We start from the raw sequence: 11,819 nt of genomic DNA on the forward strand, positions 1-11,819 counted from the left end.
ACAAATCTCACACAATTGATACAATTTGCAAATATCAGTCTAGAACTAAAACGTTAGGGTCTATATATATATATATATAAGCCTATGGAACATAAATAATTGATATAATATAATATGTAGATTATTTAGTCAATTAATCATGATAAAAATGAAAGATGATAAGCCAACTCGTATTGCTAAGGATAAGGCTAGGAAAATAGTTGTTAATATATCTGATTCAGATCTTGAATCTGATCAGGAGGGTTTGGAAGACGATATATATTGTCCCAGCTGGTTGAAACCCAAGGCTATTAGTCAAGTTCCAAGTAGTAATACAAGTGATACTTCATTTTTACGTTTCACGGAACAATATAACACTAATACGAATCCAACAATCAAATCAAATAAAAGAAATCTCGAGTTAAGTTCGTTGTCATACATTCAAGTGCCAATTCCACCTCAGAAAAAGAAAATTGATTCTCCTATTCATAATTCTTTCTTCAATCAACCCGACCTGCTTAATCAATTTCAAAAGATATTAATCGAAATCATCGAAACGGAAATAGCCTACTTCAAAAGTTTGCATTTATGTCAATCGGTTTACAGTTCTTTGCTTTCAAATGTTGCAGAATACAAGAACATCTTAACCAGTCAAGAGAAATTGTTAATATTTCAAGATATCATATTGTTGACCGAAATATCAAAAAATTTTATCAAGTCTACAATAGATAACCTAAAACAGTGCAATGGTTTCACCGATGCAAAGTCGTTACAAAAATTTGAATTAGATGAAGATGATCAGAATATTTTCAATCATAATATAAGACAATTAGTTATAAACTCCAACATTCACAAGCTTGATATTGGTTTAAGCATCCACAAATTATTTAAGGCAACAAATTTCAAACCAACTATATTAGCCTATTTTGCCAAACATAATTTCAGAATGAAGATTTTTAATGGGAAACTTACTTACGGTGGACCTGCTGTAGGCAAATGGTTAAAAGAAGCTAATTTTCTAACGAAGTCCAAGACTAAAAGTTGGTCGCTTCAGACTATTTTGATACAGCCGATGCAAAGAATAATGAAATACCCCTTACTATTAAAGCAATTGATAGATAGTTCCAATGCAATAAGTTCTGATGTTCAAAAACATGAGCTCAATCTAGCTTTAATTAAAATAAACCTGATTATTGACGAATGCAATACGCAAGAATCCCTCTCTTCTTTCGAAGAAATAGACATAAAAAGTAAGCAAGTCATGCTAGATAAAAAGAGGCAAGATACAATTTATGATTCAAATCTTGAAAGATGTGTTCCCATAGAAAATGACCTAAGACTCAATGTTGCAACTAAAGATAGTATTCCTTCCAAAGGGAGAAGTTGGCTACCCATAAGAAATATTCTGTTTGCACCCAGAGAAAAATTACCCCCAAAGCGTGGAGGGCAGTACGTATACCTCGTAATGTCTTTCAGAGACAAGTATAATAGAATCAAGGGCATACAAACGACTTTCGAATTGTTCTCCAGTCTGCTTATGGAATTCATGCAACAACAATCCAAATACGCAAGATTGTGGAAACAGTTCCTTCAAGAAACCGATACACCACGCGATGGTCCTGCCCATTACATTGATTCCATCTATTCCAGTTATGTAGATAAAATGGATATACAATTACTGATGACCCAGTTACTTGTTGAAGAACTTGACTCGAAATTGATCTCTGCCATCACTTTGGTCCTCACCTATTGCGACGAGGTCAAGATCCAAATTCAAATGCACAGAAAACTACGGAGTTCCTACGTCAACTATATCAAGGAATGCGAACAGAACAAGCATAAGCCTAATATCTTCCAGAAAACGAACTCCAAAGCCCAAACTTGCATTAATATTGAGAATCAGCTAAAGGACAAATTGCCCCAGTTACTCCAGTATTTATCCACATTCGTCAGCCTACTTCAAAATCACTCTAATAGGCTATATTTAAACTGGCTTAAACAACAAATAGGCGAGAGGAGTCTACACGAATTTGAGCAGTTGCGGAATCCGTCTCTGTCAAATGAAGATGCAAAATCTACTCACGCAGATATTATCCAGTTTTACCACAACAACATGCAACTAACAAAACTTGCTCTAGAAGAAGGTCACCAAGGATTAGGTTATTTCCGTCATTTTACAGCCACGTAATTTATAGAGAAAGCAATAATAATGTATATCTATTCGAAAAGCAAACTGTGTCTTCGATGAAAATTTTGAGCCCGTTTCTCGATTCCTCTTGTGACATTTTCATACCTTAAATTTTCAGTGTAAGCAAAAATGGTTGATCCCTACTTCGCCATTGTTATTATAAATTGTTTTTTCACCAACTATTAATTCAACTGGTATAACTCATCAATTGTAAACTTATTCAACTATTACAATGTCTACTCCAACTGTTCCAACTACTACTGCTCCACTTGCTAAGAAAGACTGTCATTGTGACTTGTTAACTTGGAAAGATCCTGTTAAGACTGGTAAGGTCTTCGGTACTATCATTTTTACTTTACTTGTTCTTAAAACAGTGAACTTGTTCAACATTTTCTTCCATTTTGCCTATATTGGATTATTGGGTATGTATTTTGTTTCGATATAAGTGAAAATGACCATTTTGGGTATATTCATTCCTCGGTATGTTGACAGGTTACTAACAATTACTTCTAGTTTCTGCTATTCTTGAATACGTAGGTAAATTCGTTGTTGGTGAAGGTTTTGTCTCTAAATACAAGCCTGCTACCAAGACTTATGCTAAGAAAATCAATGATGAACTTTTACCACACGTTGCTGAATTCAATGAAAAATTTGAAGCTGAAATTCAAAAGATCCTCTATGCTCACGACATTGAAGCCACCTTAAAGGCTGCAGGTATTTCTTACATCTTATACAAGATTACCTCCTTGTTTTCTTTATACACCTTGATTACTATTGTTGTTGTCTTGGCTTTCACTGTTCCAGCTGTCTACGTTAGAAACAAGAAGGAAATTGATGCTGCTATTGCTCAATATTCTAAGTTAGCCAAAGAAAAGACTGCCGAATACACTAAATTGGCTCAAGATAAGGCTGCTCCACAATTGGAAGCTTTAGCTGAAAAGACTGGACCAATTGGTGCCATGATTAAGAACTACTTGCCTACTAGAACTGCTGGTTCAACCGTTGGTGATAACAGAGATGTCTCTTTTGAAGGTTCTTCATCAGCTGCTTCTACTGGTGCTTCTACTGGTGCGTCTAAATTCCCAGATGTTCCATCCACGGGCTTATCTGGCACCCAAGAATTTGTTGACGAAACAAAGACTACTATTCCAGAATCTTTCTAATCCATTGATAATTTAGTTTATGGTATATAATGTACCAAATTCAATTAATTAACTATTAATTCTGACTATTTTATTTATTCTATTCTATTCTATTCTATTTATTAGTTTTTTTTTTAAAAAAACTTAATTCATTCCTATGAAGGGATTACGGTTTTATTTTAAGGCTTATTGTATTATTGTTTTTGTGTTAATATATTCCATAAGATTTAATAAACTTAAACGTAGGTTATGTTTTAAAATCTAATTCTATAAGCTACGATCTGCATGAATTACAAAATAAAACTATTATACATATAAGAGGTTTACAACTCTACTCACAATCATCTGGAGTTGGTAATCTTTTGAAACATGCGACCCATTTGCTACCTTTATTACGAGTGACTTTCTTGCCTTCCTCAGTCGAGTTCCACATAATTGAAACACATTTGTCTTGCTTTTCCCATTCTTTACTCAACCTTTCAAACATTGGATGTTCCTCTAAATGTTTTACCATCCAATTATGTAAATCCTCAACATCTGTAATTGTATAAATAATACCACCCTCTTTTAATACATAAGCATACTCTGCTAATAGAGTGTTCGTGATTATTCTAGCCTTATGTTTACGTTGTTTGAAGTGAGGATCTGGGAAACAGAAAAACATTTTGGACAACTGTGCTTTGTGAAAGAAGTTTGGCAAAAACTTCATGGCATTACCTCTCAATACTGAAATATTTTGATAGTTGTTTTGTAATTCATTTCTATATTGATTTCTCAATGCAATTATTCTATCTTCGACATATTGCGTCACTTGGACTCTAATTTCCATTCCTAATAATAATTTATCTGGAAACTCGGGAGCTAAGTTTATCAATAATCCTCCGTACCCACAGCCAATATCAGCAATTTCAACTTCGGACGTCATTTTCTTAGATTCCAGATCATAATATTGTGGGTAGAACTTACTCCAGTCCATTGTATCAGGGGATCTTGGATACTCTAATCTATGGTCTGAGAATGGGTTAGAGTGTGCTCTCTGTCTATAGAACCTTTTCTTAGGTAATTCCGAATTATCGTCAGTATCAAACTTGACTTCTTTTTGCATCTGTCTAGCTTCCTTTTTCAAATCTCTGTAAGCCCTTCTTCTGGCTTCAGCCTCCTTCTGTACCCTTAATTTTTCCTCCTTGCTCGTTGCTTCTATTTTACCCATTGTCTTCAAGAATTATCGTTGCCTGTTAGATACCACATATAAGTTCTCAAACCTCTATGGAGATGAGCATTGAAATTTTTCAGATCAGAACATTTTGTGTTACAAACATTATCGCTACAAGATTATCTTTAAATATATGTAGATATTTACATCTTTTGATATATTAAATATACGTATGTACAGATTCAGTAATGCTACTGATGAATAGAATCTTAATTCATTACAAGAGAATGATATCGGCCGGATTGCTTAAAATCAAAGTTTGATTTAGTTGTCTTCCTTTTCACTTGGATCTATGTCTTTACGACGTTCTTCTAAAGTCAAGTACAAGGTATTACTTGAGGCCTCTAAAGTTCTTACCAAGCCGGCACCACCCAAAACTGTCAATAACCCTGCCAATTGGCCTTGAAGTTCTTCCTTAGATGGTAAGTCTTTAAATTTATCAACCTGGTCTATATCGTATACCTTCTGTTCAACTCTAGCACCGATTAAAATCAACTTTTCATTAGCTGACTTCAAAATCTTTAAAATTTGAGTAACTGCTTGTGGATCACATTTTGGTATAGTGATAATACCAGTTGGTCCATTTAATAATGAAGAGAACGGATGAACAACATTTCTATTTCTTTTAGACGTTTCCAAGTCTGCTGGATCATTTTCGTGTTCTGATCTTAAATAAACGTTGTAAATACTGTTTCTGATAATGTTCAACTTGGCACCTGCCTTATTAAGTTCTGATCTAAATTTCTTATTTTCAGATTTAATTAAATTATTATGATGAACATATAACACTATTTCATTTGAGTCATTCAAGTATTTGTAATAGTCGACTAAGAATGTCTTTCTAGTCAAAATATGCTTACCAGTGTTACGGTCAAGGGAGTAGACTGGTGATTGTTCAGTACTATACGATGATTGTTGTACCCTAAAAATCGATGGCTTAAAAAAGTTAAATATGGTTCCCTGTGGGCGTATGCATCTCAACCCATTTATGGATGCTAATGGGAGTCTCATTATCGTTAGCTTATTGAAGGGCCTACTGAAGGTGAAAACTTATTCGTAGACCGAATTTTTCAGTACCGTCGAATTGTGTATGGTAAGCACACGCTAACTCTTTAGTAGTCACGTGTATTTCACCAAAAAGCTATAGCTTGTGCTAGAATCAGTATGGTTCGATTGTTGTTATCAAGTACCAGATGCTATGATTAAATAAGTAGGATGTTTCGTTGATTTACTTCTGGTTTTTTCTGAAAATGTACCTCAATAACTTTTTGTGATTTTGGTGTGTCTTTATTCTCTTCCCTATGTTGCGATGGGTTCAATATTTTTATACTAAGAGTATCGAAAGGCATATATCTGTAAATATTCGTACATTTCTATTTATTTCTTCATAAATGTGTCATATATTTCGGTAATTTAATTATAATAAGGTTTAAGTCTTTATAAGTTTTTGCTCATTTTGGGAATTTTTCAGAATAGATACGAAACGGTAGCATTGAAAACAAAAAAATAGGCTTTAAAGCTATTATATAGTACTAATCTGAAGTGTATAATTAACGGTTTTAATCACCCACTGTATGTACTGCTTCTTGTTTATTGAAGGTAAATACGTTGGCTGCAAAATACGTAGTGTGTCTAGTCTGTATAAAAAATATTTTTACATCATCGAACCGAGCACAATTTATATATATAAAATAGAGTGGGCATAATATTGCTAATAGATTCAATAATGAATGGATCGAATTACGAAGAGTTTGTCAACTCTCTAAATAGGAGTAACAATACTGACGAGTATAATTCGGCCATTGAAAGCGAAACCGTTACTCCTGCCAGGAATGCTCATCTGGGCTCAAAGAAAAGAAAGATTGATGAAATAGACAAAGGGACTTCAGATAATAATAATTTCGGATATGTAGAAGTAAAAAAACTTGAACACTGCACAAGAACACTCCAGAAGAATATCAGGCTTCTTATAAATGAAGCACCTGATTTAACAGAAGTTGAGAGACTATTAACCTCGAAGACGTTGGACCAAAATACTATATTTGATTTAGAGAATAACGAACTAATCAAGTTGGCAGCACAGTTGAAAACGAAATACAATAATGGACGCTTAAGGCTATTCGATTCAATAATAAATAATAATGCTAGTGTAATTGAAGGTGTGGATGATGAAGACAATGAAATAAGTTCAGGTTCAGAAAAAAGCATGGATACAGAAAGACACACAAGAAAAACGTCAAAAGAACCAGAGTCGAAGGAAAGTAACGTACCTGACTTACCGGTAATAAACGACATCAAACTCTGTAATAGGGTCTTCATTCATAAGTCTATTATTAATAATAAATCTTATTTGCATAAATCTGAGTTGATGGCATCGCATAATGAAAGATTGGAATTTTTAGGGGATTCTGTACTTAATAATCTTGTAACAGTAATAATTTTTAATAAATTTCCAGAAGCATCTGAGGGTGAATTGTCAAAGATCAGATCACTGTTGGTTAATAATGTCACTTTAGCTGAATTCTCAATATTGTATGGGTTTGATAAGAAGTTGAGAAGTAATATTAATGACCAAATACTTAAGGATAGTACCCAAAAGATTTATGCTGATATATTTGAGGCATACATCGGCGCATTAGCAATTGAACGTAAGTTTGATTACACCGAAATTCAGCAATGGCTTACTACATTAATGGACAGTAGATTGAATAAACATGCTAGGCAGATCAGCAGTACTGAAGAGATAAACAAAGATGCCAAGTCGGAATTATACTCTCTTATTGGTACAGCAGCTTTTCACCCTCAATACGAAGTAGTTAAAACTGGTGATGGCTCATCAAATCCATTTGTGATAAGATGTACCATGGGTGATGATGTTTTAGGGGTAGGCACTGCTCCTAGTAATAAAGACGCTGGTTTAAGGGCGGCCATGGAAGCATTGAAAAATAAGAGCTTGCTCGAAAAGTACAGTCAGGTAAGGTTTAATATGGATAGAAATCAATCTGTGATAAGTAATAAGACGAAAAGTGCACAATTATCAACATCGACTTCACAATCTAGCGAAACACAAAAAATTGATACAACCATATTCCCTCTTATCGCAGATGTCTCTACAGATGTAGATAATAAGGCAAAGAATGAACTTTATTCAATATTAGGGAAGAATATGGGGACTATTCCTATCTATGAGATCTATGAAATGTCATCAAAGCAATTCCGAGCCGAGCTTAAGGTTAAAGGAATACATGTTGCAACCGCAGTTGATGCTACAAAGAAAAGAGCTTGTAGTAGAGCTGCAATGACAATTATAAATAATAAAGAAGCAATCGATGCTTTATGCAGCTTATAATATTTTATATATAGTAATATAATGATAATAATGTCAATTATACATACTGTAAACCTGATTTTAATCTAATATTACTTGCATATATACACATCCTCTCTCAAAAAGTTTTGTTGAATTATTGAAGCATATCATATATCGTAGCTGCTTCCGTCATTATTACACCTATTTTATATATCAACTGCTTTTATCAGAGCTGCCAATGCCATTAATAGATTCATGAACATCTGCAATTATAAAATAACGCTAAATGAAATATTCATAGTATTTATCCTTTATTTACCTATCCGCGGACAAATTAACTAGGGCACAGGTTACTTTATTGTCCATATATTGAGTACAAATAGATAATAATGTTAAAATTAAAGAATGGTATAACTTGCAACGAATAGTAATATATATGGAAGAACTTGAGGAAATGTTTGTCAAAGGCTATTTTTAGTCTTCAGGAACCTTTTCGCATTTATATTCTCAAAGAATCTGTCAAAGTCCCTTAATTGGACATTGACAGATTCAAAAGCCGTAAAGCCCAGCAGACTAGGTAGTTAAAACAACGATCATTGAACCCTGAATAACGAAAAAAATAATTAATAGACTGCCTCATGCGCTATATACGCATACGATTTAATCAACTTTCAAGAAAGGTCCCTTGGCCCAGTTGGTTAAGGCGTGGTGCTAATAACGCCAAGATCAGCAGTTCGATCCTGCTAGGGACCATTTCTCTCAATTCACACAGGGCGTGTGGCGTAGTTGGTAGCGCGCTCCCTTAGCATGGGAGAGGTCTCCGGTTCGACTCCGGACTCGTCCATTTTTTTATTCCTTCCCTCACCCGTGAGCTGGATTTTTTAGATTAGTGAACATTCATATACGAACGGTAGATAAACAAGTTTTAATTGCATATAAATTAAATACTGTGAGATGCCATCTCAACAAGATACAGTAAGGAAGAACTCAGATGATTTGAATTTGAATGGGCAGAACAATAGTAAATATAATTTTACTAAATCGTCTAACAAGCCTCCCGAACATCTTTCTGAATTCTACTCCTTCATGAGCAATAGCTCGAATATACCGACCTCCCCTGGCCGAGAGCCCACAGGGGGAAGCTATGATTATAGCCAGAGAATAAATAGAGAGCCATCGTTGAATACCTTTACTTCATTCTCCCCATCTGTGAGTGATCTTTCAAATATATTAACTTCACAAGACTTTCAACATACCACTGAAAAATATAGCAATATTATAGATAAGGCTGAAAAATTACGATTATCATTGGCAAATGTTTGTGAAGCAGCCAATGAATTTGGTCATGCTTTGGAAGATTCAATAAACGAATGCCCTAAAGTAAATAATTCGAAAAATGTGAGCAATGGGATAATGAATGCGGGTGGGTTGCAGCATATAATAGCAGCGAATCAGAATATCTTAAGCAGCTTGATATTTCTGAGCTTCGAGAAACCGTTGAGAAAAGAGTTGATAAATCTTCAAGAAGAATATAATTCCAATTATAAATTTTATCAGCAAGAAGTGAAATCGAAATCGAAATTGTTAAAAGAGAAAGAGGTAGAAAATGTGAAGCTTTCGAAGTCGAAGACAAGAAACTTGAATACGTACAAAATTAACTTGTTGAGTTTGACAAATCAGATTGATGATATTGATAGGTTGAAATATGAATATTACCATGAAATTAATTCTATGATAGAGAATTTTAATCGAGATCATTTACTCATTAGAACAGGTTCACTTGTAAGGGCCCAACTTGAAATATATGAAGGCATTGCAAAAAAAGGGTGGTCTGGCGGTGGATTAGATGAATTATTAGCTATATCTCCTGATTTATTCGGCACAGACTATACTGATGAAGAGGATGAACAATTAGAAGATGAAGTTCATGGTAAAGGCGACGAAAATGTATCTCATGAAAGAAGGTCCATTCAACGCGGTAAGGGTGGGTCTTTGAGCGGAGCAGACAGCAGTTCACAAATAGATGATACAGATAACACAATAGAATTATCGAAACGAAGCCATTCTGCTCTTAATCTGGTTAGATCTAACACGGAAGTATCAAATAAAAGTGCTCACGAGCTAGAGGACGATTGCAGGCAGAGTAGTTCTAAGTTAGAAAATAATAATAAAGGTATAGGTGAATGTTCGCAAGACGAGTCATTTTCACTTCCTGCTATCAATTATTCAAATACTGTTCTAAATCAAACAGCCAAGTTATCAGATTCAAACAGTACCAAAGAAAATGATATCAGTATTGACAATAATAATATACTCAACGAACTTGACGATTAGATGTATGATTTATTATATGAAATTATTATTTATCATATATACTGTAATATAAAACATTAATTCCTTACAGAACGCACGCTTCAGAAAATTTTTCTGTAGTCTGATCGACGGTTGGCTTTAATGTTGGACTCAGATTATCCGTTACTGGCATATGGCTTTTATTAAAGCTCTTCATAGGCCTCAAACCCCATTTTTTTAACATTTGAATGTCTTCATCCCACCCATTACACATTGTTGTTAACATTTTCTCACCGGTGAAGATAGCGTTACAACCACTCATGAAACATAAGAATTGCTCATGTTCTTTCATGGTATAACGTCCAGCAGCGAGCCTAATGATTGACTCTGGCATAATTAATCTAGCAGTAGCAATGGTTTTTAAAATGTGTTCAAATTTTAAACGTCTGCCTGATTCACGAGGTAAACTGGATATCTCTTTTTCCATGGGAGTTCCTTTTATTGGCACTAAACGGTTAATAGGCAAAGATTCGGGATGCTTTTCCATGGTTGATAAGGTGTATAAGAAACCAATATGATCTTCCTCAGTTTCACCAAGTCCAAGGATACCTCCAGTACATGCTTTAATACCAGCATCTTGAACATTCCTGATTGTTTGCAACCTCTCATCGTAACTTCTAGTTGAAATAACCTTTGGATAATGCTCTCTAGATGTATCGATGTTATGGTTGTAGGCAGTCAAACCTGCATCAGCTAAGTCTGCCGCCTGTTTCTTATCAACCATTCCTAGTGTCACACATGTTTCCATCCCTAGCTCTTGATTAATTTGGGTAACCATTTGGGAAATACGCTTCAATCCTGACTTACGACCTGTCATGTCTCTCCATGCAGCTCCCATACAGAATCTAGTAGATCCATTTGCTTTTGCAGTTCTAGCAGCCTTCATAACTTCATCTACTGAAATCATCCTCTCAGCCTTGGTTCCAGTATCATATCTGGTCGATTGGGCACAATACTTGCAATCTTCGGTACAACCGCCAGTCTTGATTGATAACAAAGTACATAACTGAACCTCTTGAGGGTTGTGATATTTCCTATGTTGAATTTGAGATTGAAAAACTAGTTCCATTAGCGGCGTATTGTATATCTCACGGATTTGGTCTTTGGTCCATGAGTTCAACGGTCTAGGGGTCTGTAATGCTAATTCAATAGCCTTCATATTTGACTCGTGGCCAGTGTCTGAGCTAGTGTTGATATTGAAGTTAATTGAAGAATCAACTTCCACGGCATTAGCTCTCTGAGCATTTAACGGAATCGTATTTGATGGTGCTAAAACTCGTAACAGCTGAGAGGAGAAAGAACGTTTGATTATATACTTAGAAGCCATAGTAAATGTCAAAGATGCTGATTTCTAGAGAGAACGTTGTTATATGAATCAGGAAATATGGGAACAACTGAAATCCTCAAAAAAAGATTACATTGTTGGTTTACAATTATCTCGTTTTTATTGGGTATTTCCAATCCTAGCGATTGCAAAAAACCCTTCAAAATCTCCGACCGAGACTATTGAATCATTCGAGTCACTTGAGTCATCTGGTGCAGATGACTCCCATGTCGCATATTTCATATAGAATACGACATTATGAGAATCGAAAGCTACGTACGGTTGCAACTTATTACTAGAACCTTACCAGT

At 34.8% G+C, this 11,819-nt stretch overlaps 7 protein-coding genes and 2 non-coding genes across 9 annotated transcripts; 6 read left to right on the forward strand and 3 right to left on the reverse strand. All coding sequences in view use genetic code 12, as the record gives it.

Moving 5' to 3' along the window:
* Window positions 1–139: 139 nt before the first annotated feature.
* DEHA2B05214g (DEHA2B05214p) lies at window positions 140–2,167 on the forward strand (the record flags this gene model as incomplete). Its single annotated transcript, XM_457189.1, has 1 exon — window positions 140–2,167. The coding sequence occupies one exon, from the start codon at window positions 140–142 to the stop codon at window positions 2,165–2,167; it is 2,028 nt and encodes a 675-aa protein (XP_457189.2).
* Window positions 2,168–2,399: 232 nt separating this feature from the next.
* Window positions 2,400–3,330, forward strand: DEHA2B05236g (DEHA2B05236p; the record flags this gene model as incomplete). The annotated part of the gene is made up of 2 exons (XM_457190.1): window positions 2,400–2,589; window positions 2,681–3,330. The coding sequence occupies 2 exons, from the start codon at window positions 2,400–2,402 to the stop codon at window positions 3,328–3,330; spliced, it is 840 nt and encodes a 279-aa protein (XP_457190.1).
* A 310-nt stretch (window positions 3,331–3,640) lies between these two features.
* DEHA2B05258g (DEHA2B05258p) lies at window positions 3,641–4,519 on the reverse strand (the record flags this gene model as incomplete). The annotated part of the gene is made up of 1 exon (XM_457191.1): window positions 3,641–4,519. One exon carries the CDS (start codon window positions 4,517–4,519, stop codon window positions 3,641–3,643), a length of 879 nt encoding a protein of 292 aa, XP_457191.2.
* Window positions 4,520–4,786: 267 nt separating this feature from the next.
* On the reverse strand, window positions 4,787–5,533 carry DEHA2B05280g (mitochondrial 54S ribosomal protein YmL11; the record flags this gene model as incomplete). Its single annotated transcript, XM_457192.1, has 1 exon — window positions 4,787–5,533. One exon carries the CDS (start codon window positions 5,531–5,533, stop codon window positions 4,787–4,789), a length of 747 nt encoding a protein of 248 aa, XP_457192.1.
* Window positions 5,534–6,248: 715 nt separating this feature from the next.
* On the forward strand, window positions 6,249–7,871 carry DEHA2B05302g (DEHA2B05302p; the record flags this gene model as incomplete). The annotated part of the gene is made up of 1 exon (XM_457193.1): window positions 6,249–7,871. The coding sequence occupies one exon, from the start codon at window positions 6,249–6,251 to the stop codon at window positions 7,869–7,871; it is 1,623 nt and encodes a 540-aa protein (XP_457193.2).
* Window positions 7,872–8,511: 640 nt separating this feature from the next.
* DEHA2B05324r lies at window positions 8,512–8,585 on the forward strand. The gene has a single exon. It is a non-coding gene; the product is annotated as a tRNA-Ile (tRNA).
* An 18-nt stretch (window positions 8,586–8,603) lies between these two features.
* DEHA2B05346r lies at window positions 8,604–8,676 on the forward strand. The gene has a single exon. It is a non-coding gene; the product is annotated as a tRNA-Ala (tRNA).
* Window positions 8,677–8,786: 110 nt separating this feature from the next.
* DEHA2B05368g (DEHA2B05368p) lies at window positions 8,787–10,166 on the forward strand (the record flags this gene model as incomplete). The annotated part of the gene is made up of 1 exon (XM_457194.1): window positions 8,787–10,166. The coding sequence occupies one exon, from the start codon at window positions 8,787–8,789 to the stop codon at window positions 10,164–10,166; it is 1,380 nt and encodes a 459-aa protein (XP_457194.2).
* Window positions 10,167–10,230: 64 nt separating this feature from the next.
* Window positions 10,231–11,511, reverse strand: DEHA2B05390g (DEHA2B05390p; the record flags this gene model as incomplete). Its single annotated transcript, XM_457195.1, has 1 exon — window positions 10,231–11,511. One exon carries the CDS (start codon window positions 11,509–11,511, stop codon window positions 10,231–10,233), a length of 1,281 nt encoding a protein of 426 aa, XP_457195.2.
* Between the last annotated feature and the right edge of the window lie 308 nt (window positions 11,512–11,819).

This window comes from Debaryomyces hansenii (genome assembly GCF_000006445.2).
Source record: "Debaryomyces hansenii CBS767 chromosome B complete sequence".
NCBI lineage: Eukaryota > Fungi > Ascomycota > Pichiomycetes > Serinales > Debaryomycetaceae > Debaryomyces > Debaryomyces hansenii.